General features: G+C 26.1%; 2 protein-coding genes across 3 annotated transcripts in view; one reads left to right on the top strand and one right to left on the bottom strand.

Moving 5' to 3' along the window:
• LOC111686474 (galactosylgalactosylxylosylprotein 3-beta-glucuronosyltransferase P) overlaps positions 1-25,942 on the bottom strand; it is a 51,228-nt gene that overhangs the window by 2,141 nt on the left and 23,145 nt on the right. Inside the window, exons 2-4 of one of the 2 annotated variants that reach the window (XM_046952287.1) lie at positions 20,872-20,963; positions 20,200-20,801; positions 3,332-4,033 (exon numbers count right to left, since the gene is read on the bottom strand). In XM_046952287.1, the coding sequence (XP_046808243.1) occupies positions 3,332-4,033; positions 20,200-20,322 (825 nt within the window). In that variant the 5' untranslated portion in view covers positions 20,323-20,801; positions 20,872-20,963. The remainder of the gene's footprint in view (positions 1-3,331; positions 4,034-20,199; positions 20,802-20,871; positions 20,964-25,942) is intronic. The other variant, XM_023448828.2, reaches the window with a different exon arrangement.
• LOC111686472 (protein croquemort-like) lies at positions 11,884-18,939 on the top strand. The gene is made up of 6 exons (XM_046952286.1): positions 11,884-11,930; positions 15,343-15,514; positions 16,929-17,234; positions 17,296-17,520; positions 17,581-18,161; positions 18,241-18,939. The coding sequence occupies exons 2-6, from the start codon at positions 15,365-15,367 to the stop codon at positions 18,719-18,721; spliced, it is 1,743 nt and encodes a 580-aa protein (XP_046808242.1). The 5' UTR covers positions 11,884-11,930; positions 15,343-15,364; the 3' UTR covers positions 18,722-18,939.

Below are 25,942 nucleotides of genomic sequence, written 5' to 3'. Positions count from 1 at the left end.
AAAAAAAAAAAAAAAAAAAAAAATAGCAAAAGAATGCTTAAGATTTCTCATAAATCTCATAAATCAAAAATAACCTAAATTTTCCATAACAAAAATTTCCATAAAATATACAACAATTGTTTCTATAAATACACTGTAGATTATATATAATCTAGATTTTATATATAGAACTGAACTGGAACTGAACTAGAACTGAACTAGAAATAAACTAGAACTGAACTAGAACAGAGCTAGAACAGAACTAGAACTGAACTTGAACTGTACTAGAACTGAACTAGAACTGAACTAGAACTGAACTAGAACTGAACTAGAACTGAACTAGAACTGAACTAGAACTGAACTAGAACTGAACTAGAACTGAACTAGAACTGAACTAAAACTGAACTAGAACTGAACTAGAACCGAACTAGAACTTAACTAGAACTGAACTAGAACTGAACTAGAACTGAACTAGAACTGAACTAGAACTAAACTAGAATTGAACTAGAACTGAACTAGAACCGAACTAGAACCGAACTAGAACTGAACTAGAACTGAAGTAGAACTGAACTAGAACTGAACTAGAACTGAACTAGAACTGAACTAGAACTAGAACTGAACTAGAACTGAACTAGAACTGAAATAGAACTGAACTAGAACTGAACTAGAACTGAACTAGAACTGAACTAGAACTGAACTAGAACTGAACTAGAACTGAACTAGAACTGAACTAGAACTGAACTAGAACTGAACTAGAACTGAACTAGAACTGAACTAGAACTGAACTAGAAACGAACTAGAACTGAACTAGAACTGAACTAGAACTGAACTAGAACTGAACTAGAACTGAACTGAACTAGAACTGAACTAGAACTGAACTAGAACTGAACTAGAACTGAACTAGACCTGAACTAGAACTGAACTAGAACTGAACTAGAACTGAACTAGAACTGAACTAGAACTGAACCAGAACTGAACTAGAACTCTATAGCCAATACTATGAACACTCTATAGTGTGAACTATAGCCATATAGTAGTTAGGGCAATACTCGATCTATACATACTGTTGTTGTGATCAAATAAATTTTGGTAGTTTTTAATATACGTAACTTTTATCTTAAGTGCTTGACTTTTGTTATTAGTATTAAATACATTTAATACAAAATTAATATTCATGTCAAATAAATATTTTTTTGTATTGATAACAATACATTTGTCAAACACATATGTTATTTATTTAATTAAATAAATAACAAATACTTATGTTTAATCATAGAAAAGTATAAAAAAATCCCATCAATAGAAAATATGATAATTTATAAATGAATTTTTTCATACATGCAAAAATGTATAGAAAAAAAGAAAAAAGGAAAGAAGAGATTTATAAATTAAATAACAAAAAAGAAAAAAAAAATAAATAGCTATAAACATGTATTCAACCCATATTTAGTTTGATAATACTACTAAATTACTAAAAGGTATTTATAACTGAAAAAAAATAAATAAAACTAGATCATAGATCATGTAGGTGCTTGAAAAAAAAAATCACAAAAAAAAACCAACAAATGATAAAAATGATACATGTTACAGAAATTACTGAATGGATTGAGTACGCAATTTTCAAATTAAATGCATGCAACACAAAGTGCAGCAAGCTCTTTTGTCAAATTTAATTGAACATAAAATAAAACCGGAGAAGTACAAAAAAAGTGTAACTGATGCAAAGCATGCATGATATATGTATGTATCACAGTTTGTGCAAATTGCAGATATATTTTTTTTATATATTTTTCCACTTTATATATTTTTTATTATTATTTTATTTAAAAAGTGTGATAATAGAACATGAATTTTTAATGGGAATAAATAATGTAACGTAACGACATGTACTCGTATTATTATGTCTTTGCTATTGCTACTTTAAACGATAAAAATTAATACAAGGACGAAGTTTATTTTATTTTTGTTTGTAAATTAGTCATAGAATTAAGGTTATAGAATTAGAGAGAGATTTATGTAAATTGTTTATAATGGACATAAACAGTGACATATATTTGTGCTAGACTAGTCAGACTAGAGTATAGACTATAGTACAGACTATAGCAAAGACTATAGTAAATCTATTGAGCAAAATATTGTCAGTCTATTGTGCAGACTATCGTTAGCCAATAGTCCAGACTGTAGTCTGTCTATAGTCCAGAACATAGTCAGTCTGTAGTCCAGACTAGAACTGAAATAGTTCTAGAACTAGAACTGAACTAGAACTGAACTAGAACTGAACTAGAACTGAACTAGAAATGAACTAGAACTGAACTAGAACTGAACTAGAACTGAACTAGAACTGAACTAGAACTGAACTAGAACTGAACTAGAACTGAAGTCGCTAGTCCAGACTATAGTCAGTCTCTAGTCCAGACTATAGTCAGTCTATAGTCCAGACTATAGTCAGTCTATAGTCCAAACTACAGTTAGTCTATAGTCCAGACTATAGTCAGTCTATAGTCCAGACTATAGTCAGTCCATAGTCCAGACTATAGTCCAGACTATAGTCAGTCTATAGTCCAGACTATAGTCCAGATTATAGTCCAGACTATAGTCCAGACTATAGTCCAGACTATGGTCCAGACTATAGTCAGTCTATAGTCCAGATTATAGTCCAGATTATAGTCCAGACTATAGTCCAGACTATAGTCCAGATTATACTCCAGACTATAGTCAGTCTATAGTCCAGACTATAGTCAGTCTATAGTCCAGACTCTAGTCAGTCTATAGTCTAGACTATAGTCAGTCTATAGTCCAGACTCTAGTCAGTCTATAGTCCAGACTCTAGTCAGTCTAAAGTGTAGACTACAGTCAGTCTATAGTCAAGACTATAGTCAGTCTATAGTCCAGACTATAGTCAGTATATAGTCTAGACTATAGTCAGTCTATAGTCCAGACCATAGGCTATATTCAGTCTATAGTCCAGACTATAGTCAGTCTATAGTTCAGAATATTTCAAAATATAGTCGGTCTATAGTTCAGACTATATTGCGTCTTTACTTTATAGTCATTTAATCGAAAGCATTATTAATGATATCGAAAATATGAACTCGATAATTCGATTTTAAGGGTCTTGAGAATTTTGAACTTTTGAAAAAAAAGATAGTGAAACAAATTTGAAAATAAGTGATTAATAAAGTGAAAGTTAAAATGAAAATTTTGAAAGTGAACTTTTGAGCGTGAGTTAGGATATAGTGAGCGGGTGATAGCGATTAAGTTTTAAGGTGGCGATAGTTGTAGATTGTGTTAGTAGTGACTCTTTAGATTATGTTTAAAATATTTTAGTTAGTTACAAAAAAGTTAAATTTGCCTTATATGTTTGATGTTGTTGTTGTTCTTGAACTTGTTGTGATGACAGTTTATCACTATTGTTGTTGTTGTTGTTCTTAGACTGTTTAGTTTTCTGTATAAGTTCAGTGGAGGAGATTTTAGCTGTAAACCTGGAAGATGATGAGGCAGAGGCCACTGTTGATGAAGGGGTTGAAGTTTTGGTTTTTATTGTTGATGTTGATGTAGTGGTTATTGTTGTTGTAGTAGTAGAAGACGATGTAGATGAAGTTATTAAAGTGTTATTTAAATCCTTTAAAATGGATGAATTAGATGGCATTGAGGATGATGATGATTGTTTTTGTTGTTGCTTTAAAGCTAAAGAGGATTTTTTTGATATGGCTCGTTTGGAGGATGTTGATGAAGAAGATAGTAATGACATGGGTGACCATAAAAATAAATTCATTTTCTTAAATAGTTTAGTAGTATGACTTGGTAATGATAATAACGATAATGCTGTTAACGAAGAGGAAGATTTTGATGTTGATGAAGATGATGATGATGTTGCATTGAAAGCTGGTAATTTTACAGCATTTATTACTGATGCATTATTCTTCGAATTCAATGACGTTGATGTTATTGTTGATGATGAAGAAGTGGAGATGTTGTTGGAGTTTAAGGAGTAAGAAGTATAACTACCACCAATTCCATTAGTGTTCTCTTTATCAATTGATGTATCTTTATGCTGTTAGGGAGTTTTTTTTATAAATTACAAATAATTTATAATTTTTTTGATGTTTTTTTTATTTAAAAAAAGAATAGAAAAGAGAAGAGGAAAGAAACAAAATTTGCAAAAAAAAGAAGAAATATTTGAACAATTACAATACAATACCATCAGTATTACTCAATGTTTGATAAAAAAGTAATAGGAAATGTTATAGTAGCAGAACAGTTAAAGGGTGTGTTAAAGGCAGGTTTACATGACATGTTCGAAAATTCGAAAATAATTTCGAAAATTTCTAAAATAACTAAAAGCTAGCTCACCTCATTATTTTGATAATTTTATTTCTTTATTTCAAAATTTTTTTAGAATTTTAAAGTTAAAAATTTAGAATTTTCGAAATTGAAAATTTTCTAAAAATGTTAATGAAATTAATTTTTTTATTGTTTTTTTTTTTGTTATTTTAAGTGAAAAATATTAAATTTGAAGATATTTTCGAAAGTTCGAACTTAAGTTCGAAAATTTCAAAATTTGCTAATATGTGAAAAATTTTGAAAAACGACTTAATAATCATAATAAATAAAGTTAAGAAAATATCAAAATCTAACTTTTTTTGTAATGTTCGAAAATTCAAACTTAAATTCGAAAATTCCAAATTAACTAAAATGTGAAAAAATTATCAAAAACGACTTATTTATCAGTTGTATAGTTAAGAAATTATCAAAATCTTAATTTTTTGTTATGTTCGAAAATTCGAACTTAAGTTTTTTCAATTTGAAAATTTCGAAATTATATAAAGTGAGCAAGAAAAAGTGGCAAAATCATGCTTTAAGGTGTTTTTATAATTTTAAGATAATTGGTTCATAAAATTTTTAAAAATGTTTGAAAAAAATTTAAATTCGAAATTATTTTTTTTTTTAAAGATTTTGAAATTTACATAAATTTTTTAAATAAAATTATTTAAAAAATGTAAAAAGTAACTAGAATTGTGTTTTGTTTACGTTAAAATTCATGTTTATTAAAAATTTTGAATTTTTTGCAAAATTTTGTGTTTTTTTTGCAAATTTTTTATAAAAATTTCAAAATTCGAAAAAAAATTTTAAGTTCGATATTGGATTTTTTTAAGAAAAATGTTTTAAAATTACTTTTCATAAGCTTCTTTGCTTAGATCGTTCAAAAGTTGATATTTTGGGACAAGTTGGAAAATTCGAACTTCAGTTCGAAAAATTCGAAATTATATAAAATAATCAAAAAAGGCTGAACTTGTGTTTTATAGTGTTTTTTAGTTTAAAATTGAATTTTTTTGAAAATTTGAAATTTTTTTTATGAAAATTTGGAAATTCGAAAAAAATTTTGAAATTCGAAATTGATTTAAAAAAAAAAATTGAAATTCCCTATATAAAAAGATATTGTCTTAATCTCTCAAAATATGATGTTTTGGGGCATGTTCGAATATTCGAGTTTAAGTTCGAAAAATTCGAAGTTATGAAAAATAAAGGAAAAAATGGTTTTAATAGTGTTTTATAAAGTTCTTTTAGTTCGAAATTGAGTTCTATTACTTAAAGCTGCCAAAAATGCGATATTTTGGATCATATTCGAAAATTCGAATTTAAGTTCGAAAATTTCAAAATTTTAAAAATTTAAGAAAATTTCAAAATAAAAGTGTTCAAATGCATTTTTAGCTTTACTTTAAAAAAAAAAAAAAACTATTTTTAACATGTTCGAAAATTTGAATTAAATTTCCACTAGAATTTTCATCACCCTTTAACTATTTTTCCTATCTGTTTCAATTGCAAAAATATCTCTAAAATAATGTATTTTAAAATAAGGAAAGGAATGTTAAAATAAGATAGTAGTAAAAATAGTAGTTACATTTTGTAGTAATATATATAATGTTGTTGCTTTTGCTGCAACTACTACTATAAGTACTTTACTTACTTCTACTACTACTCTATCTTGTTAAAGAAAAAAAAAAATAGTCTATAGATTCACAATTCAATATTTAAAAATAAAATATTCGAATAAGAATCTCTGTCTGGGCATATGAAAAAATACTATAAAATTTCAAATACAACTATCGTTTACAGTATCAAATAGAGTGAGTTAGTAGTAGTAGTAGTAGTAGTATGTAAAATTTTCTAGTATAAGTATGTATTTAAAATGACTAAATTTACCGCAACAATGTTATAGTATTGCCTATTTTGCTTTCTTGCTTTTGTTGTGTGTGTGCGTGTATTTGTGTATGTATGTAAATAATTTTTATTGAATACGTAATTTAAATATAATGATGCCATAAAATATAATTTAATACTTTATTCTATTCATTTTGGTTTTCTTTCATTCATTCACTACAATTTTTATTTCTTTTACATTTTCTCGTCATCATCTCATTTTTGAATGCTATATTGTAGGTATTTGGAAAAAAAGTACTACATTGTAACTTTTTCAAAAGAATAAATGATGGAAAAAGGGATTAGGAAAGAGTATAACTTCAAAAGGAAAACTTGTTTTTGAATGAAGGCAAATATTCGCCCTCAAGTAAGAACGAACATGTTGAGAAATGTTTAGAAAGTTGTGTGGAAAAATACATTGAAAAAGATTTTTCTTAAAACAAGTATTTGACAAAAGCTTTAAGTTTAGAATTAAGTAATTTTGAGAAAACTGTAAAATAGTTTAAATCTTTTGATGTTTGTCTAAGTCAGAGATTATAGTAGTAATCTAGTCGATCGATAGTTTGAAATATAGGCTAGACTTTATATTTAGTCTAGCCTAAATTCGGTATATTGTTCAGACTATAGTCAGTATTTTCTTTCTTAAGTTTAGACTTTAGTCAGTCCATAGTGACGGACATAATCTGTCTATAGGCTAGTTTATAGTCAATCTATAATCCACACTATAGCCACTTTTTAGGCTAGACTATAGTAATGTTATAATACAGATTATAGTTAGTCAAATTCTGTCTATAGTTCAGACTATAGTGAGTACAAAGTTAAGACTATAGCCACTCTATAGTCCAGACTATAGTCAGTTTATAGATCAGACTATAATCAGTATATAATAAAGACTCTATAGTCCAAACTATAGTCAGTCTATAGTCAATACTATATTCAGTCTAAAGTCAAGACTATAGTCAGTCTATAATCATGACTATGGTCAGTCTATAGTCAAGACTATAGACAGTCTATAGTCCAGGCTATTGTCAGTCTATAGTCAGTCTATAGTCTAGCCTATATATTATCTTTTAGTCCAAACTATTGTCAGTATATAGTCCAAACTATAGTTAGTCTATATTTCAAACTAAAGTCAGTCTATAGTCTAGACTATTGTCAGTCTATAGTCCTGACTATAGCCAGTCTATAGACTAGTCTATAATCTAGTCTATAGTCTAGCCTATAGTCTAGTTTATAGTCAAGTCTATAGTCTAGTCTATAGTCTAGTCTATAGTCTAGTCTATAGTCTAGTCTATAGTCTAGTCTATAGTCTAGTCTATAGTCTAGTCTATAGTCTAGTCTATAGTCTAGTCTACAGTTTAGTCTAAACTGTAGTCAGTATATAGTCTAGACTATATTTAGTCCATAGCCTAGACTATAATTAGTCTATAGTCTAGACTATAGTAATATCATAGTCAAGACCATTGTTAGTCTATAATCCATACTACAATCTGTCTCTTGCCCAGCCTATAGTTGGTTGATAGATCTAACAATGATAAGGATATTGTCAAAACTAGACCAAATTAAAGTCAATCTATAGTCCAGACTATAGCCAGTCTATAGTCCAGACTATGGCTAATATCTAGTCTACACTTTAGTTTGTCCATAGCCCTGTTTCTTCTCAGTCTATTATCCAGTATATATCTAGACTATGGTCTTCTTTATAGCCCATCATATATCCTAGAATCTAATGAAGCAACTAATAGCGATTTTAACGAAGAACAAATTGTTTCCCTTTAAAAACCAACTACAATTATTATTATTATTATTATTATTTTTAAGTTGAAAAGATCAATTTTACCCGAAAACAACCTAGTTTTATTTTACAACTTTATTGTTATGAATAAAGAAATTTATTTATTTATTTATTTATTTATTTATTTTTTTATTGGGTACTAACAACTTGTTTACTTAATAATTTGCAATAGAAAATATTCCAAACTATTACTACTTTCTAGTTAGTTATTTACTAAATGTTCGACTTTAGATAAATAAGAGAAAAATACTTAACTATATTTGATTGTTGTTGATAATTAATTATTTTATAGAACAGTCAATTATATTGTTTTATATAGTCAGCATTACAAAAAAAAGAAAAAAAAAAGTAAAAAATAACATTGCACTTAGAGAGTAGATTAAAACCTTAATGATTCATTTGAAAAGTTCAAAAACCTTTTGAAAATCTTTTAAAAAATTTGTAAAAAATTTTATTAAATTTTGTTTTTAATTTGTTTTAATAATTTTTTTTAAATTTTTTGTAGAATTGTTGAATTTCATTGGAAAAGGACGGATTTTAATTGGAAAAGTTTGAGAACATTTTCGAGTTTTGTAGAATAAAATAATCCTAATATTTGAAGTTTTAATAGGATAATGGATTGTTAATTACTTTAGTGACGTAATCATATAAAAGAATTTTCAAGAAAAAAAACTTAAACCGATCTCAGTTGAGTAATTATACGTTTTTTTCTCGTCTCTAAACGAATGAACTAAACAAGTGATTAAAAACCAAAGTATATAGAAAACTATAGACATTTTACCGATCTGTAGCAAACTCATTTCTTATTCAAATTATCAATTTCCGATTTAAATCGCGCGACTAATTGTCAATAGTATAATAATAATAGTTATAACGTCAATAGTCTAACTAGATTTAGAAAAAAAATGTTTATATGTATTTAGTTCATGTACTTAACTATTGAAATTTATTAAAAAAAAACAAAACTAAATAAATATCTGTTTAACTATATATCACTCTTATAGCTCTATATATACATTGCTAATCAAGTTCATTATAAAGAATTAAATTAATCAGTTTAATTTTATGTTAAATTAACGGGGTCAACATCTCTTTGACGTATCGTTCGATCGTCTCAGCTTAGACGTTCGCTAACTGTCATTATATGTATATATATATATATTTTTTTTTCTTAAAATAACTCGTTTTTTTTCATTGAATTTTTCTATAGTTTTAATTTTACAAAGACTACAATTGTTTTAATTAAACTAATAATTTGTTGTTAATTTTTAATGTAATTTGATATAATTTACAAATTAATAATAATGTTGTTTAAAACAACTGGCAGTTGCCAACATTTAAACCTCCTTTAACACGCTACATTAGCTACACAGGTTTTCAATTAATGACGAAATTTAAAAATTTTTCTTATATAATTTATTAAACCAACAATTTTTTTGTTTTTATAACAGTTTTTGAATAAAAAAAATTGAATTTTTTTCTATTCGAATAATTTTAATCGATTAATTGAAAAATTTTAATCGATTAAAACTTTTTAACAGTTTTTTTTTATAATTTACAAAGAAAATAAAAAAAAAACATTTTTTAATAATTTACAAAGAAAATTAAAAAAAAATAAGAGAGTAACCGATTAATTTTAATCGATTAATTGCTGCAATTTAGTCGATTATTCGATTTTTCGTATAAATTATAATATAAAACATAAATCCAATGTTTAAATCAAAATTTTTATTAAAATACAATATTTTGAAAAAAATAACCGATTAATCGGATAACTTTAATCGATTAATCGCTTTGAAATTAATCGATTATTCGAATATTTTTTACATAAAATCTAAACCAAACATTAATAAATAAGCAGAAGGATACATTTTTATCAAAATTTTAAACACTTTTTAATCGATTAATCGGATAATTTTATTCGAATAAACGATTTTAAATCTATAATTTTATCTCTCAAGTATTTTTAAACAAATAATTTCGCTTTTTTAAACATTTAATAGAAAAACCCGAATAATTTTAATCGATTAATCGTTTTGAAAATTTTTTATTCGAATAATTTTAATCGATTAATCGAATAATTTTAGTCTATTAAAACTTTTAATAGACTTTAACATTTTTTAATAATTTACAAGGAAAATTAAAAAAATCGATTAACCGGTTAATTGTAATCGATTAACCGGTTAATTTTAATCGAGTTACATTTTTTTCATTTCATTCAGTAAATGAAGAACATTTTATTGTTTTAAAAAAAGTAAGCCAAAATTTAGTGTTTTCCACATTTTGAATCGGTTAATCGAATAACATTTACCGATTATTCAAATAATTTTAATCGATTATTTAAATAATTTTCTTAAAATTATTAAAAATTAAAGTAAAAAATAAACTAATAATTCAGAAAAACCATTTTAGTATTTAAACGGTTAATTTTATTCGATTAATCGAATAATTTTATTCGAGTTGAATTTTATTCGTTTCATTCAGTAAATTAAGAACATTTTATTGTTTAAAAAAAAGTAAGCCAAAATTTAGTGTTTTCAACATTTTGAATCGGTTAATCGAAACACATTTGCGATTATTCGAATAATTTTAATCGATTAATCGAATAATTTTCTTAAAATCAAATCAAAAATCAAACTAAAACTAAACTAATAATTCAGAAAAACGTTTTTCTATCTAAACGGTTAATTTTAATCGATTAACCGGTTAATTTTAATCGATTAATCGAATAATTTTATTCGAGTTAAATTTTTTCGTTTCATTCAGTAAATTAAGAACATTTTATTGTTTAAAAAAAGTAAGCCAAAATTTAGTATTTTCAACATTTTGAATCGGTTAATCGTATAACATTTACCGATTATTTGAATAATTTTAATCGATTATTCGAATAATTTATTTTAAATTGTCAAAAATCAAATTTAAAATAAACTAATAATTCAGAAAAAACATTTTACTATTTAAACGGGTTATTTTTAATCGATTAATCGGTTAATTTTAATCGAATAATCGAATAATTTTATTCGAGTTAAATTTTTTCGTTTCATTCAGTAATTTAAGAACATTTTATTGTTTAAAAAAAAGTAAGCCAAAATTTAGTATTTTCAACATTTTGAATCGGTTAATCGAATAACATTTACCGATTATTCGAATAATTTTAATCGATTATTCGAATAATTTTTTTAAAATTATCAAAAATAAAGTAAAAATAAACTAATAATTCCGAAAAACCATTTTACTTTTTAAACGGTTAATTTTAATCGATTAATTGTAATCGATTAACCGGTTAATTTTAGTCGATTAATAAAAAATTTTATTCGAGTGAAATTTTTTTGTTTCATTCAGAAATTTAAGAACATTTTATTATTTGAAATTTATTTATTTATTTACTTTTTTTTCAATATTTTTTTTTTTTTAATTTAAACCGAATAATTTTAATCGATTACTTTAAAACAATTATTCGAATAATTAAGAGTTTAGTTGTGGACATACTAAACGAAATGGGGATGTTAAAGCATGTCTGTCCTTCTTATTATCACTATATCGTTTTACAAATTTCGAAAATTGAAAGCTTTAACCCTTAAACAATACTTAAGCTTAATCTTAAGGGTTAAACGTATTTTTAATGAAATTCTATTGTTTTGAACTGATTGACCTACCCACCGGGGCATTTGTCGCAAAAGAAGGAAATAATATGATTTTATTGCTATAAGTACAGTTTTAGAAAAGGCTATTTGTTAATATGCGTTGGCTAATTGTTGAAAAGTTTATTTTAAGACGTTGACGAGAACAGTCGCGTCAAGTTTAGTTTACGCGATCGCGCACAAGTTTTTAATAACAATTCTAATTTAAAAATAAAAAAATAATAATTATTTTATTTATTAATAGAAAACTGGATTTTTAATAATTTTTTTTAAGAAATATATGAAAAGTGTAAATTTTTTTTTTGTTTCTTAAAGTGAGTAAGGTTGTAAAGCAGAAAGAAAATTTTTATAATTTAAAGAAAAATTATCAAAAATGTTTCCTTTTTAAAAATAACTTTTAAATAATTTTCTATTAATTGACAAAAAAAAAAAAAAATACTAAACTTCATGCTATTAATGAAATATAGTTCATTAGTTAAGTTTTTAAAACATTTCTTATAAAGTGTAAAAAATACTCGCTAAACCGATTAAAATTATTCGAATAATTTAAATTTTTTTGGGAAAAAGTATGTTTCTTTGCTTACAGTGTCAATCAAAATGTTAAAAAATTTTAATATAAAATTAAATAAAACGATATTTTTAGTTTAATCGATTAAAGTTAATCGTTTGAAATTAATCGAATAAAAATTTTTTGGTGAAAAAATTAATTTTTATGTTTTTATTGTTTGAAAGAAAAAATTAAAATTTTCTATAAAAAATAATCAAATATTTTTTAAAAATTATCCGGATCTACGAATAAAATTATACGATTATACGAAAAACTTTTTTATTAAAACAAAATATCCTTTAAATCTATTAATTATGAAAAGAATTGAATTTTCTTTAGAAAAAATCTTGAATAAATAATTTTTTTAACGGATTTTGTTAAACGAATAATCGAATAATTTTCTAAAATTATACGAATAAAATTTGTCCATTTGTTAAAAAATAAATTTCTACACTGTTATGGTTTGAGAGAAAAATTCAAATTTTCTATAAAATATAATCAAATATTTCTCAAAAATTATTCGGTTCTACAAATAAAATTAGCCGATTATTCGAATAACTTTTTTACTAATACATAATCATTTTAAATCTAGTAATTATACAAAAATTAAAATTTTCACTAGAAAAACAAAAATCCTTAATATTCTCTAACGATTAAAGTTACGCGAATAATCGATTAAAATGCATTCGAATAAAATGGAGAAATTTTCTATAAATGAATTTAATTATTTAAAAAGTGATTATAAAATAAATCGTTTAATTTTTCGATTAATCGTTTAAAATGTACGATTATTCGTTAAAAACTATACGATTAATCGTTAAAAACTATACGATTAATCGTTAAAAATTATACGATAAAACGATAAAAATTTTACAAAATTTATTAATTTATTAAAAATCTTGTTATCTGGAATTATTTTGATTTATTAAAAGAAAATATTAAAATTATTCGATTAAATAATAAAATTTATTCGATTAATCGAATAAAATTTAATGATAAACCGAATACAATAAACATAATTTGTGTAAAACAAAGAAACAACTAAAAAAGAAAGAAATTGTCGGTTTAATCGCAAAAAAAATGTATTCAAATAATCGCTTGAAATTATTCGATTAATCGAATAAAATTTGTAATCGATTAAAATTATTCGAATAATCTACTACAACTTAATAGCTAAATCGGAGAGATTAATTAAACTATTAAATAAATAAAAATTTTGATAAATCGTTTATAAAATTATTCGAATAACCGATTATATATATAATCGAATAAAATTATTCGTATAAAGAAATTTGAGAAAATTTGTTTCCTTTTAAAATCTTTAAATTTTGTTTATTTAATGAATGCATACAGAAAAATTATTCTTGTTATTGCCTAAAATTATTCGAGTAATCGATTAAAATTATTCGAATAATCGATTTAAACTATCAGCTAATCAAAGAGATAAATCAATTTTAAATTAAATAAATAAAAATTTGGATAAATTAAAAAAAATAATCGAATAACCGATTGTATTATTAATCGAATAAAATTATTCGAATAAAAAATTTGAGAAAAATATTTTTTCTTTTAAAATCTTTAAATTTTGTTTGTTTAATTAGTAAACAAGAAAATCACTCGTCTATGGCCTAAAATTATTTTAATAATCGATTAAAATTATTCGAGTAACCGATTAGAATTATTCAAATAATCGATTTAAATTATTCGAATAATGGACTTAGATTTATCAGCTAATCGGAGAGATAAATTTTTAATTAAAAAAATTTTTAATTATAAAATTAATCGAATTAACGAATAATCGAATAAAATTATTCGAATAAAAAATTTGAGAAGAAATATTTTTTTCTGTTAAATTTTGTTTATTTTATTAATTTACAGAAAATTTTTTCGTGTAATTGCCTAAAATCGTAATCGAATAATTTTATTCGAGTAACCGATTAAAATTATTCGAAGAATCGACTTAAATTTATCGGAGAGATAAATCAATTTTTAATTAAAAAAAATAAAAATTTTGATAAATCGCTTATAAAATTAATCGAATAATCGATTCGATAATTAATCGAGTAAAATTATTCGAATAAAAATTAAAAAAAAGTACTTTTTCTTTTGAAATATTAAAAAAAAAATATAAAACGAATAATTGATTATAAATTAATCGAATAAAATTATTCGAATAAAAAAATTTTAGAAAAAATCGTTTTTCTTGCAAAATCTTTATTTAATTAATATACAAAAAAAATATTCGAAAAGTGGCCTAAAATTATTCGATTAAAATTAACCGAATAATCGATTTGAATTTAATCGGAGAGATAAATCAATAAACTATAAATTATATAAGAAAAATAATTTTTCAAAAATTTCCGATTAATCGATTTAAAATTATTCGATTAAGAAAAGAAAAACCCAGGATTTTGGTAAAAAAAAACCTATCTACTGTTTAATCTAAAAGAATTATAAATAATTGAACTTAATTAAACCAATTAATAAAGTGTTCTATTGTAATTTATTTGCAAAAAAAGAAAAAACCCTTTTAACACATTATCATCATAATAATTATGAAAATGCATTCAATTCAATCACTTATTTTGTGCATAATCTTGTATGCATTTCGTAAGATGTCTGCAGTTTGATCATAAAAATACATATGTTATGAATATAGTTTGACGTTATGTGTGTTTAATATTTGTTTAAATAATAATTTAAATGTTAATAACAATTAGTTACTTACTGATCATTAAAGACGACAAAAAAGGTTAAACAAAGTGTTATTAAAATTATTATATATATATATATATTTTTTTGTAAATTCTACTATATACTACTTATAACTAATAATGTGTAAATTGTGATCTTTAACGAGCTGTTATTATTACTGTTTTTTTTGCTGTCATTATACTAATAATTTTGTTCATAGTACGACTAACTTAATTTTTGTTTTTTATTATTTGCTTAAAGTTGTTTATTAAGATCTAATTAAAAATGCAATAAAATAAAATTTCATATAAATATATAAACAAATTTAACCTTTAACTCCTTTTTTTTTTGTTTTAAAACTAAAGTTGTAATGAAAATAAAAAAAAATAAATAAAAAACTAAAATCCCCTTGACTACTACCCAGAGATTTATGAAATTTAAAAAATAATTTTTTTAATTTATTGTTTTATCTTTTTTTATTTTAGTTTTAACAATTTATAACTGTTAATGATGCCAAAACGTTCTCCCAGATTGATGATCAAGTCTACGAGGAAATATGCCAAATATTTGACAGTTCTTTTTGTCATATTTTTAGCTTTAGTGGGCGTATTCTGTACGGTATTTTCGAATATATTCGTTAATCGTTTTATAGATAGTGTAAGTATTAAAGTAGACTTAGGATCAGTTTATATTTGATATCTTATACAAGACTATAAATCAGATAGCTAGACTACCGACCAGACTACAGCTTAGATAGTCTAAACTAAACACAAGACCAGATTATAGTCAAGATTATAGTACCTATATATCATAGCCCAGACTAAAGCTCAGACTTTTGTTCAGATTTTAGTTTTGACAATAGACTTGTCTATAGTGTAGACTACAGACTTGTCTATAGTTTAGACTATAAATTTGTCTATAGTTTACACTATAGACTTGTCTATAGTGTAGACTATAGACTTGTCTATAGTGTAGACTATAGACTTGTCTATAGTGTAGACTATAGACTTGTCTATAGTGTAGACTATATACTTGTCTATAGTGTAGACTATAGACTTGTCTATAGTGTAGACTATAGACTTGTCTATAGTGTAGACTATAGACTTGTCTATAGTGTAGACTATAGACTTGTCTATAGTGTAGACTATAGACTTGTCTATTGCCCTTACTACAGTCTTTGACTTGACAAAACTGTAGTCTTGATATAAACCATACTAGAGTCTAGTTTATTAACCGGGCTAGAGTCGAGATTCTAGATCAGATCACAGCCCAGTCAATAGTGTGGATTGATGATCAGACTATAGATTAGACAATAGTCTAGACAATAAATCAGAATAAAGCTTATATTATGTACCAGACTACAGTATAGACTATATTCCAGATTATAGTCTAGCCCATAAAACAGACTATAGATCAGACTATAATGACTATAATGGACTAGAGTAAGGACCAGACTATAGATCAATATATAGTATAGATATTAAACCAGACTATAGACTAAACTACAATCCAGTCTATAACCCAATCTATGGTCTAGATAACAAACCTTAGACTATACCTAGGGCTATAACCCAGACTATAGTTTAGTCCATGGACCTAACTACAGTCTTGAATATATACCAGCCTACAATATTGCTTATATCCCAGACTATACACCAGATTATAATTTTAACTATTGAAACAAAATACCAGAGTATAGTCTAGACATTACACCAATTTATAGTCAAGGCATTGAACCAGACTAAAGCTTAGATTATTGACAAGACTGTATTCTATAGACCTGACTATAAACCAGACTATAGCCTAGACTAAGACTATAGATCACTTAAGACTAGACCATAACTGATCTAGATTAGACACCAGACTAAAGACCTGACTATAATCTAGAATAAAAAACATACTATAGTCTAAATTACAGACTCTAGTCTAGAACAAAAGCGGATCCACAGGGTGGTGGGCTGTTAAAAAAGAAATTCACCCTCCCCTCCAAACTATTAAACTGGATCCGCGCCTGTTCTAGTTCATACCAGACTAAAAGAATAAAAATTTTAATTTTACTATATTTTTCCAGTACTTGGTCCTACGTCCCGGTAATCAAATTGTTGATATGTGGTTAAGTCCCGATGTCAATGTTACCATAGACATTTACTTCTTTAACTGGACGAATTCTGAAGATTTCTATAAAACCAAAGTAAAACCTAAAGTAGAAGAAGTGGGTCCATATAGTTTTTTGGAAATGCCTAAAAAAGAAATTTTTCAATGGCATCCGGAAAATAATACCGTAGATTATGGTAAAAGACATTTATACTATTTCGATGAAAACAAAAGTAAAAGACCTTTGGAGGATAAATTGGTGACATTGAATGGTTTGCTGGTGGTAAGTTTTGAAGGAGAAATGATCAAAATTTTGAATTATTAAATAATCATCAAATTTTTAGGCAGCCGCTTCGAAAACCCGCTATTGGAACTATGTGAAAAGGACTGTGGTGGATATGGCGTTGAGATTATATCAAAATGGTATTGTTTGGAAGCATACGGCTGAGGAGTTTTTCTTTAAGGGTTTTGAGGATAATATAGTGAATTTATTGTCTATATTTCCCTCCTCTTTTCGCAGTTCGATGGGTATATTTGTACCCTGGGATCGTATAGGTTTTATATATGGGGTGAGTATAGTAAGCAGTATTAACAAGGTCATAATTAATTAAGTTTTTGATCCCTTTTAGCGCAATGGCACCACCGATTTATTGGGCACTCATACCATTAGCACGGGTGCGGGTAATATGGATGAATTTGGTCAAATAGTTTTGTGGAAGGGTAAAAACTATTCTGAACCTTTACCCCAAGCTTGTGGATCCGTCAAAGGATCAGCGGGAGAATTCCAGAAAACTAATCTCAAAAAGAATGAATCAATACAGTATTTTTTCTCGGATTTTTGTCGCACTTTCAACTTGGATTATCTTGACGAGTACATGGTAGAGGGTGTAAAGGGTTATCGTTATATAATCTCACCAAATACTTTCGATAATGGTACCTTAAATCCCGCTAATGAATGTTTTTGTAATGGCGAATGTTTACCCTATGGTGCTGTTAATATATCGGGTTGTTGGTTTGGTCTTCCCGTTTTCATAACAAATCCTCATTTTTTGGATGCTGATCCTTTTTATGCCTCCCAAGTTGAGGGTATTAAACCGGAGTTAGATAAACATTTAACTACAGCTGTATTAGATCCTCGAACGGGATTTATGCTGGAACTTAAGGGTCGACTGCAGCTGAATTTCTACATACAGCCTAGTTCTCACATAAGGTAATAAATAGCTGATCATTTAATCGTAAATGTCTCTAATTTTACCACTCTCTCTCTCTCTCTCTCTCTCTCGCCCTAGATCTTATCAAAATACACGTCGCATGCTTTTCCCAGTCTTTTGGTTCGATATGCATATGCGCATTTCTAAAAAATCCGCCCTATTACTCAGAATCATGAATAATCTACAACTGTATTGTCATATCGTTGGTGCCTCTATAATCTTCATATCTCTACTCTTCTTTGTCTGGCAGCCCCTGAAACGCATGTGGAATAAACGTTATACCCATCACATGCAAATCAACACCATGGCCGATGATGACGATGATGATGTAAATAGCAGTAAAAAAGCGAAAGACTTTAAGATTCGTGATTCTTTATATAGTTTACCTCCAAATTTTCCCAGCCTTTTATACATTTCCCATCCGCGTCGCAGTTTACCGGTTATAATTTCACAATTGGATGAGAGCGAAATGTTAAGTTCATGTCTAGAGGATAATCAGCGAGATGAGTTTGAACAAGAGTTAGAGACAATGGTTGATCATATTGGAAACAAAAGTTGATAAATATTCCTTACAGTAGTTAGTTAGTTAAGTATTTAAAGTAATTTTTAGTTTATATAGTTCTTGTTAAGAGGTGGTTTTAATTAAAATACTCCTTTATTTGTAAATATACATACATACACATATCAATATTATTACATACATACTAATTTGTAAGATTTTGTAATAAATGAGCTCTGGTTGTGATTCATCTCGAGCACAATAAAAAAGGTAAGTCACACAAATTTCGATTATATAATAGAACAGACTTTAGATAGTAGAATGAACTGTAGACCATACTATAGACTAGTCTATAGTCTAGACTAAAGATTAGACTACAGACTGCACTACAGACTATACCATAGACTAGAATATAGACTTGATTATAGATTAGACTATAGAATATAGACTAGACTATAAAATAGATTATAGACTATACTAGACTACAGACTAGACAATAGAATATAATAGACTATAGACTCGACTTTAGATTAGACTACAGACCTGATTATAGATTAGACTATAGACTAGACTATAGACTAGACTATAGACTATACTATAGACTAGATTATAGACTAGACTATAGACTAGACTATAGACTAGACTATAGACTAGAGTATAGATTAGACTATAGACTAGACTATAGACTAGACTATAGACTAGACTATAGACTAGACTATAGACTAGACTATAGACTAGACTATAGACTAGACTATAGACTAGACTATAGACTAGACTATAGACTAGACTATAGACTAGACTATAGACTAGACTATAGACTAGACTATAGACTAGACTATAGACTAGACTATAGTCTAGACTATAGTCTAGACTATATACTAGACTATAGACTAGACTATAGACTAGACTATAGAATTGTAAAATTCTTTAGCTGAATTTAGTTTTTAGGAGCAGAATTAGGTATTTTGTTAGAAAAGGTTAAAACTTTATAGTTTTAAAGTAACTACTTAGCTGAATAAAGAAAAAACTTAGTTTTCAGAAGCTGCATAAACAAAATGTTTAATAAACTTTTATAATTGTTAAAAAGTTGTATAAATCACAAGTGAATTAATACATATATTTTTAAAGAATACATGATATAGTTTTTGCATATTTCGGTAAAAGTAATTATTTTAATTAGTTTGATGTACTGGTTGTTTTAGAATAAAAGTAGTTTGTGGTATAAATACCCCTCCCCCTGCCTATTGCAAAACTTTCTTTAGCTTTTCCCAACATTTTTAGGTGTTTTTTCAAAGGAGAGCAAAAGGATGTGGGAAAAAAGGGTTTTTAGATTTGTTGGCAAAACAAAAAAAGAAAAGAGTGCAAGGTGTGTGCTGAATACTTATTTAAAACATTCCGTGAGTGTAATGCAAGAAGAGTGAGGTTAGTGGTTTTTATATTTTAAATAAAAAAAATCTAGTTTTTTTTTAAAGAAATTTTCTTCAAAAATTTGCTTTAGTTTAAAGGAGGACAAGTAGGAAAAAACGTGTTTAACTTACCTTTATGATTTCGGCTTGTGGCATTGGTTGCCGTGATATGTGATACTGATACAGTACCATGTACATACAAGTGGTGGCTACAAATATAGTCAGGTACATTTTAATGGATTTTCCTAACGCCATGTTGGAGATGTTGTTTAGTTGTTTGGATTGTTTACGTTTAGTCGAAAATAAGAGAGCTGATGATGATGATGATGACGATGTTGTAGTTGATGGTGGCGGTTCGGTTCGGTTTGGTTGAGTTGGTTTAACTATGTAAAGGAATGTGTTGGATTATAATGTTACTGTTAGTGTCTGACCAGTTTGTGGACTATTTAAATCTGTAGTTGTTTGTTTAGTTTAGAGTTTAACAAGTTTTTTTTTTTGTTACTTTTTTCCTTAGGTTTTAAAAAGGTTTACTCGTTTCTTCAATTAAGTATTTTGTAGTAATTTGTTTTTGTAGTTTTTTTTCTTACTCTTGGGTTTTAAGTTTAGCGGGGAAATGTGTTAAAGTTTTAGGTTTTTTTCTATTTACTTTCTTGCTAAGTTGCTAATGATTGTTTTTTTCTCTCAAACTTTGTGCTAAAGTTGCAATTAGTTGCTAATTATTTGTTTTTAAACAGCTGCAAACAAATTGTTTTCAAAAAATTAATTTAAATAAATTTTTTATAAATTATTTAGTTTAAAACTTACCTTGTGTCTTTTAGAGTATTTCAGTAGATGTCTTAAGTTGGGCACATCTATATAAAGTATTCGTTGTAATTGTTTAATTAAAACAAACATTTCTGTAAAGAAAAATTAAAAATAAACTAATGAATTACCGATTTCTACAAATCTTAATAAAACACTAGAGCGTATGATTGATATTTCTACTAAACATATAACAACAGATTAAGCATACGTTAAGGCGGCTTAAAACCATAAATTTATTAATATTATATTTAAAAAGAAACTATTTCAGACAAAAGTCTTGTTAAAGGTGTGGTGTGGCACTACCATCAGCTAGATCGTCTGGAAGATAACTGGCTGCAACTTTGCCCAAGATCTTTATAAGTTAACATTGTATAAAATAGTTCAATAATAGTTAAATTTACTATTAATTTGATAACAAACTTCATAACACAGTGTCAGCTTCAACTGCTGATAACAACAGAATTTTTTATTGTAATTTTTTTTATCAAACTCTTTAATATTTAATTAAAATTCGAAAAATTCTTGTAAAATTCTAAACAAAACAATAACTATTAGTTTGATTAAATTTTTTGAAAATTTTTATTCGATTAATCGAATAATTTTAATCGGTTAACTATCATAATTTTTTTGGTTATAACATTAAACTTGTTAATTCTTTTAACAAAAAAAAAATAAATAAATAAATTTATTCGATTAATCGAATAATTTTAATCGATTAATCGGTTAACTATTACTAACTAACACTTGTTTCTTGGTTAAAATATTTAACTTATTAATTTTTTACAAAAAAAAAATAATCGAATAATTTTAATCGATTAATCGAATAATTTTAATCGATTAATTGCTTAACTTTTATATTTTTTAGTTTTCCAAACATACTGTTTATTTATTTTCCAAAGAATAAAGATTTTTTGAAAAAAATTTTTTTTTTGATTAATCGAATAATTTTAATCGATTAATCGGTTTAGTTGCATAATTTTTTTTTATTTATTTCTTGTTCTAAGAAAACTAAAAAAAATATATTTTGTAAAATTTTATTCGATTAATCGAATAAATTTAATCGATTAATCGAATAATTTTAATCGATTAATCGGTTAACTTTTATAAAATTTTTACTTTTCTCTACATCTTATTAATTTTTCATAAAATTTTTTGAAAATTTTTATTCGATTAATCGAATAATTTTAATCGATTAATCTGTTTACTTTCTTAATTTTGTTTTGCATTTCAATTTATTTACTTCTTTTTCAAAGAAAACTCTCAAAAACTATATTTTGTAAAATTTTATTTGATTTTACAAATAAATTTTATCGATTAATGGAATATATCTAATCGATTAATCGAACATATTTAATCGTTAAATCGGCTAAATTTTAATACTTTTTTATTTTTCGTAATTAATTAATTTAATTTTTCATGAATATTTAAAAAAAATTATTCGATTATTCGAATAATTTTAATCGATTAATCGGTTTAGTTTCTTAATTTTTTTGTTAATTTCAATTTATTTACTTCTTTCTCAAAGAAAACTCTAAAAATTTAATTTAAGAAAATTTTATTCGATTAATCGAATAATTTTTATTCAAATAATCGAATAATTTTAATCAATTAACCACATAATTTTTTGACTATTTTATTTAAAATATTCATTTTACACAGAAAAACGAACTTTTTCAAAAATTTTATTCGATTAATTTTAATCGAATAATCGGTTAATATTTTAAAATTGTAACTCTTATTTTTGCAACATTTTTTTTTTTTTAAACAAAAGAATATTTTTTTAAATGTTATTCGATTAAATGAATAATTTTAAATTGCACTTTTAATCGATTTAATTCAATTTTTAATCCAGTTTAATTCTAATCGACTAATTTTAATCGATTAATTGATTTTTTTTAACTATTTAATACAGAAAAAATAATCAGAATTCCATAAACATTTTTATTCGATTAATGGCACAATGTTCTCAATTCTAGTTTTTTAATTTTTTCTTCTCAAAATGCTGCGATGTTGTTTTAATTTGTTTTCTCTCGTTGCTACTTCAATTTAGTTTCTGATTAAAATTTATTTTTATACCCCCAATTTTTTTTGCTGTGTTGAATTCTGTAAGGCACAACAAACACAATAACAACAGCATTTCATTTATTAATTTTGTTAAAAAAATAAAATCAAGGTCTTGTTTTAGTTTCAATTCTGTGTTTAAAAAAAAAATCCACAAAAAAATATTGAGAAAAAACCAAATGAAATAATTTCACTAACGGAAAACACAACAACAACATAAAATTGTTATTAATGTGTTGGTATTTGTAGTTTGTAGAGTGTAAAAAAAAAGAATGCAAGGGAAATGAAAAGGAGTGAAGTGTAAAGTACCCAGAGTACATTTACTCACGTACTCATGCTTACACTCATTCATACATCCACACACAATTTACATGTTAAAAATGTTGTGTAGTGAAAATTAAAGTTGTTGTTGCTTTCGTTTGTTTTTGTTTATTTATTATTATTATTGTATGCCTGTTTGCCTGCAATTGTTGTTGTTATTCAAATATTTGTTTGTTTACTATTCTTTTTTCGCTCGCTCGTTCGTTTGCTCCCGTTATATGTATTTACATTTTGAGGGGAGAAAAATGGTTGCACGTATTCATGATTGTAAGGGGAAAGTAGTTGTTGGGTTTGGCAACAACAACAGCAATAAGAAAGTAATGGAAAAAGGATTTGCATTTTTAAATAATGGTGAATGAATATAAAAATAGAGCAGTTTTACCCCAAACAATTCAAGCAGCTAGTTCTTTTCAAGTTCTGTTCTAGTTCTGTTCTAGTTCTGTTCTAGTTCTGTTCTAGTTCTGTTCTAGTTCTGTTCTAGTTCTGTTCTAGTTCTGTTCTAGTTCTGTTCTAGTTCTGTTCTAGTTCTGTTCTAGTTCTGTTCTAGTTCTGTTCTAGTTCTGTTCTAGTTCTGATCTAGTTCTGTTCTAGTTGCGTTCTAGTTATGTTCTAGTTGTGTTCTAGTTGTGTTCTAGTTGTGTTCTAGTTGTGTTCTAGTTGTGTTCTAGTTGTGTTCTAGTTCTGTTCTAGTTCTGTTCTAGTTCTGTTCTAGTTCTGTTCTAGTTCTGCTCTAGTTCTGTTCTAGTTCTGTTCTAGTTCTGTTCTAGTTCTGTTCTAGTTCTGTTCTAGTTCTGTTCTAGTTCTGTTCTAGTTGTTCTAGTTCTGTTCTAGTTCTGTTCTAGTTCTGTTCTAGTTCTGTTCTAGTTCTGTTCTAGTTCTGTTCTAGTTCTGTTCTAGTTCTGTTCTAGTTCTGTTCTAGTTCTGTTCTAGTTCTGTTCTAGTTCTGTTCTAGTTCTGTTCTAATTCTGTTCTAGTTCTGTTCTTGTTCTAGCTCAAATCACAAAATAAAAATCATTTATATGGCTATCAACTTTTCTTTTTATATTTTATTGAAACTCAAGCCAACCCTCCTTAAATATTTTATTTTTTAATGGAAATTCTCATATATCATGTCAGTAAAAAAATGTAAAAGGCAAAATACAAGGTACTAAAACTAAAAGTAAAATATAAAGTCCTGCGAAATAAGAAAATATATATTTTAAAAAAGTGCCTACATAAAAAATTACAGGAAATACTTAAAAACTTAAAATCCATAAGAAAGTCTAAAAGAAAGAAGAATGTATGGGATTTTGGCTATAAATGTCAGAATTTGTTGTTCTCTTTCTTTCTAAGATTATTGCGTTTGAGTTTTAAAAACAAGCATATGTGTGTGCAAGTGTGCGTTTTAAAAGGATAAGCCCCCTTCAAGAAATAAAGTGTTTCATTATGATTTATGGCGCCAATGAGAATAATACTGCTGAAAAGTTTTAACTGTTTTTATTTTGTTCTTTCTTACATTTTTCATTTATTTACGATGTATTTTGTATGAAATAAGCAAAAAAAAAGATGCTTTAAATTTCAAAATTGTAAATGACATACAAAAATAGAAATAAACATACAAGTTTTAGAGTCTATGACAACAGTGGTCGGCTGTAACAGTTTGTTCAGATCCAGTTGAGATCTAGTCGAGTTTTAGTGTAGGTAGAGTTCAGTTCTAGTTCATTTCTCATTGTTCTACTTCAAGTTCAGTTCTTGTTCAGTTTGTCTTGATCTCTTTATGCCGATCCCTGATTTTGTATGTATTTCAAATAATAAAAGGGATATAAGCAGTATATGTATGTACAAATATTGTTAAATAATACCAATACAAATACTATTATAGATCCCCTGTGTATGTATGCATTTGGGGGTCTGTAAATGAATGTGCGGAAGTCGTTATAGATTTACGAGATTAAGTTTGGAAAAAAAAACTGAACAAAATATTAAAATATATAAATTCGACAATAAATAATAAGTAAATTACACATTGATGTACAAATATGAACATAAAACAATAAAGAAAATAATTTGTAATCGTAAAACTTAAACACATACGCAGTCATTATATGAATTATTATTTTGGGATTAGGTGGAATTGAAAAAAAGTACAACTCTACAACCACGATTATATAAAATAGTTTAAGGCATTTGTTTAATAGTTTTACATTTACCACAGAACAGTTGGTATAATAAACTTTTCAAAATAATGGTGAAATTTAATAAAATTTTACTTGTATATTTCTGTGTATAACAAACTGTGATTATCCTAAATGAAAACACTTTTAATTGGCAAATCATTTAAGGCATTTATGTTAAAACATACTTTGTATTGGTATTAAAAAAAAACATCTTTTATTTGCTTATTACAAATAGTTATTGTTTTATAAATACTTTTTAAATCCTCTCATTAAAATAAAAGCAAATATTTCAACACAAATTCAAATTTAAATACCCTACAGTTCAATCATTTATATTAGTTGTAGTTCAATCAGTTAAACATTAATTTTAGTTCAGTAATATATATTTGTTCCAGCTCTGTCATAGTTCTGTTCTAGTTCTGTTCAATTCTGTTCTAGTTCTGTTCTAGTTCTGTTCCAGTTCTGTTCTAGTTCTGTTCTAGTTCTGTTCTAGTTCTGTTCTAGTTCTGTTCTAGTTCTGTTCTAGTTCTGTT

This window comes from Lucilia cuprina, chromosome 5 (assembly GCF_022045245.1).
Source record: "Lucilia cuprina isolate Lc7/37 chromosome 5, ASM2204524v1, whole genome shotgun sequence".
Lineage (NCBI taxonomy): Eukaryota > Metazoa > Arthropoda > Insecta > Diptera > Calliphoridae > Lucilia > Lucilia cuprina.
The sequence above is the reverse complement of the archived record's forward strand: the minus strand, read 5'-3'. Positions and strand labels throughout refer to the sequence as shown.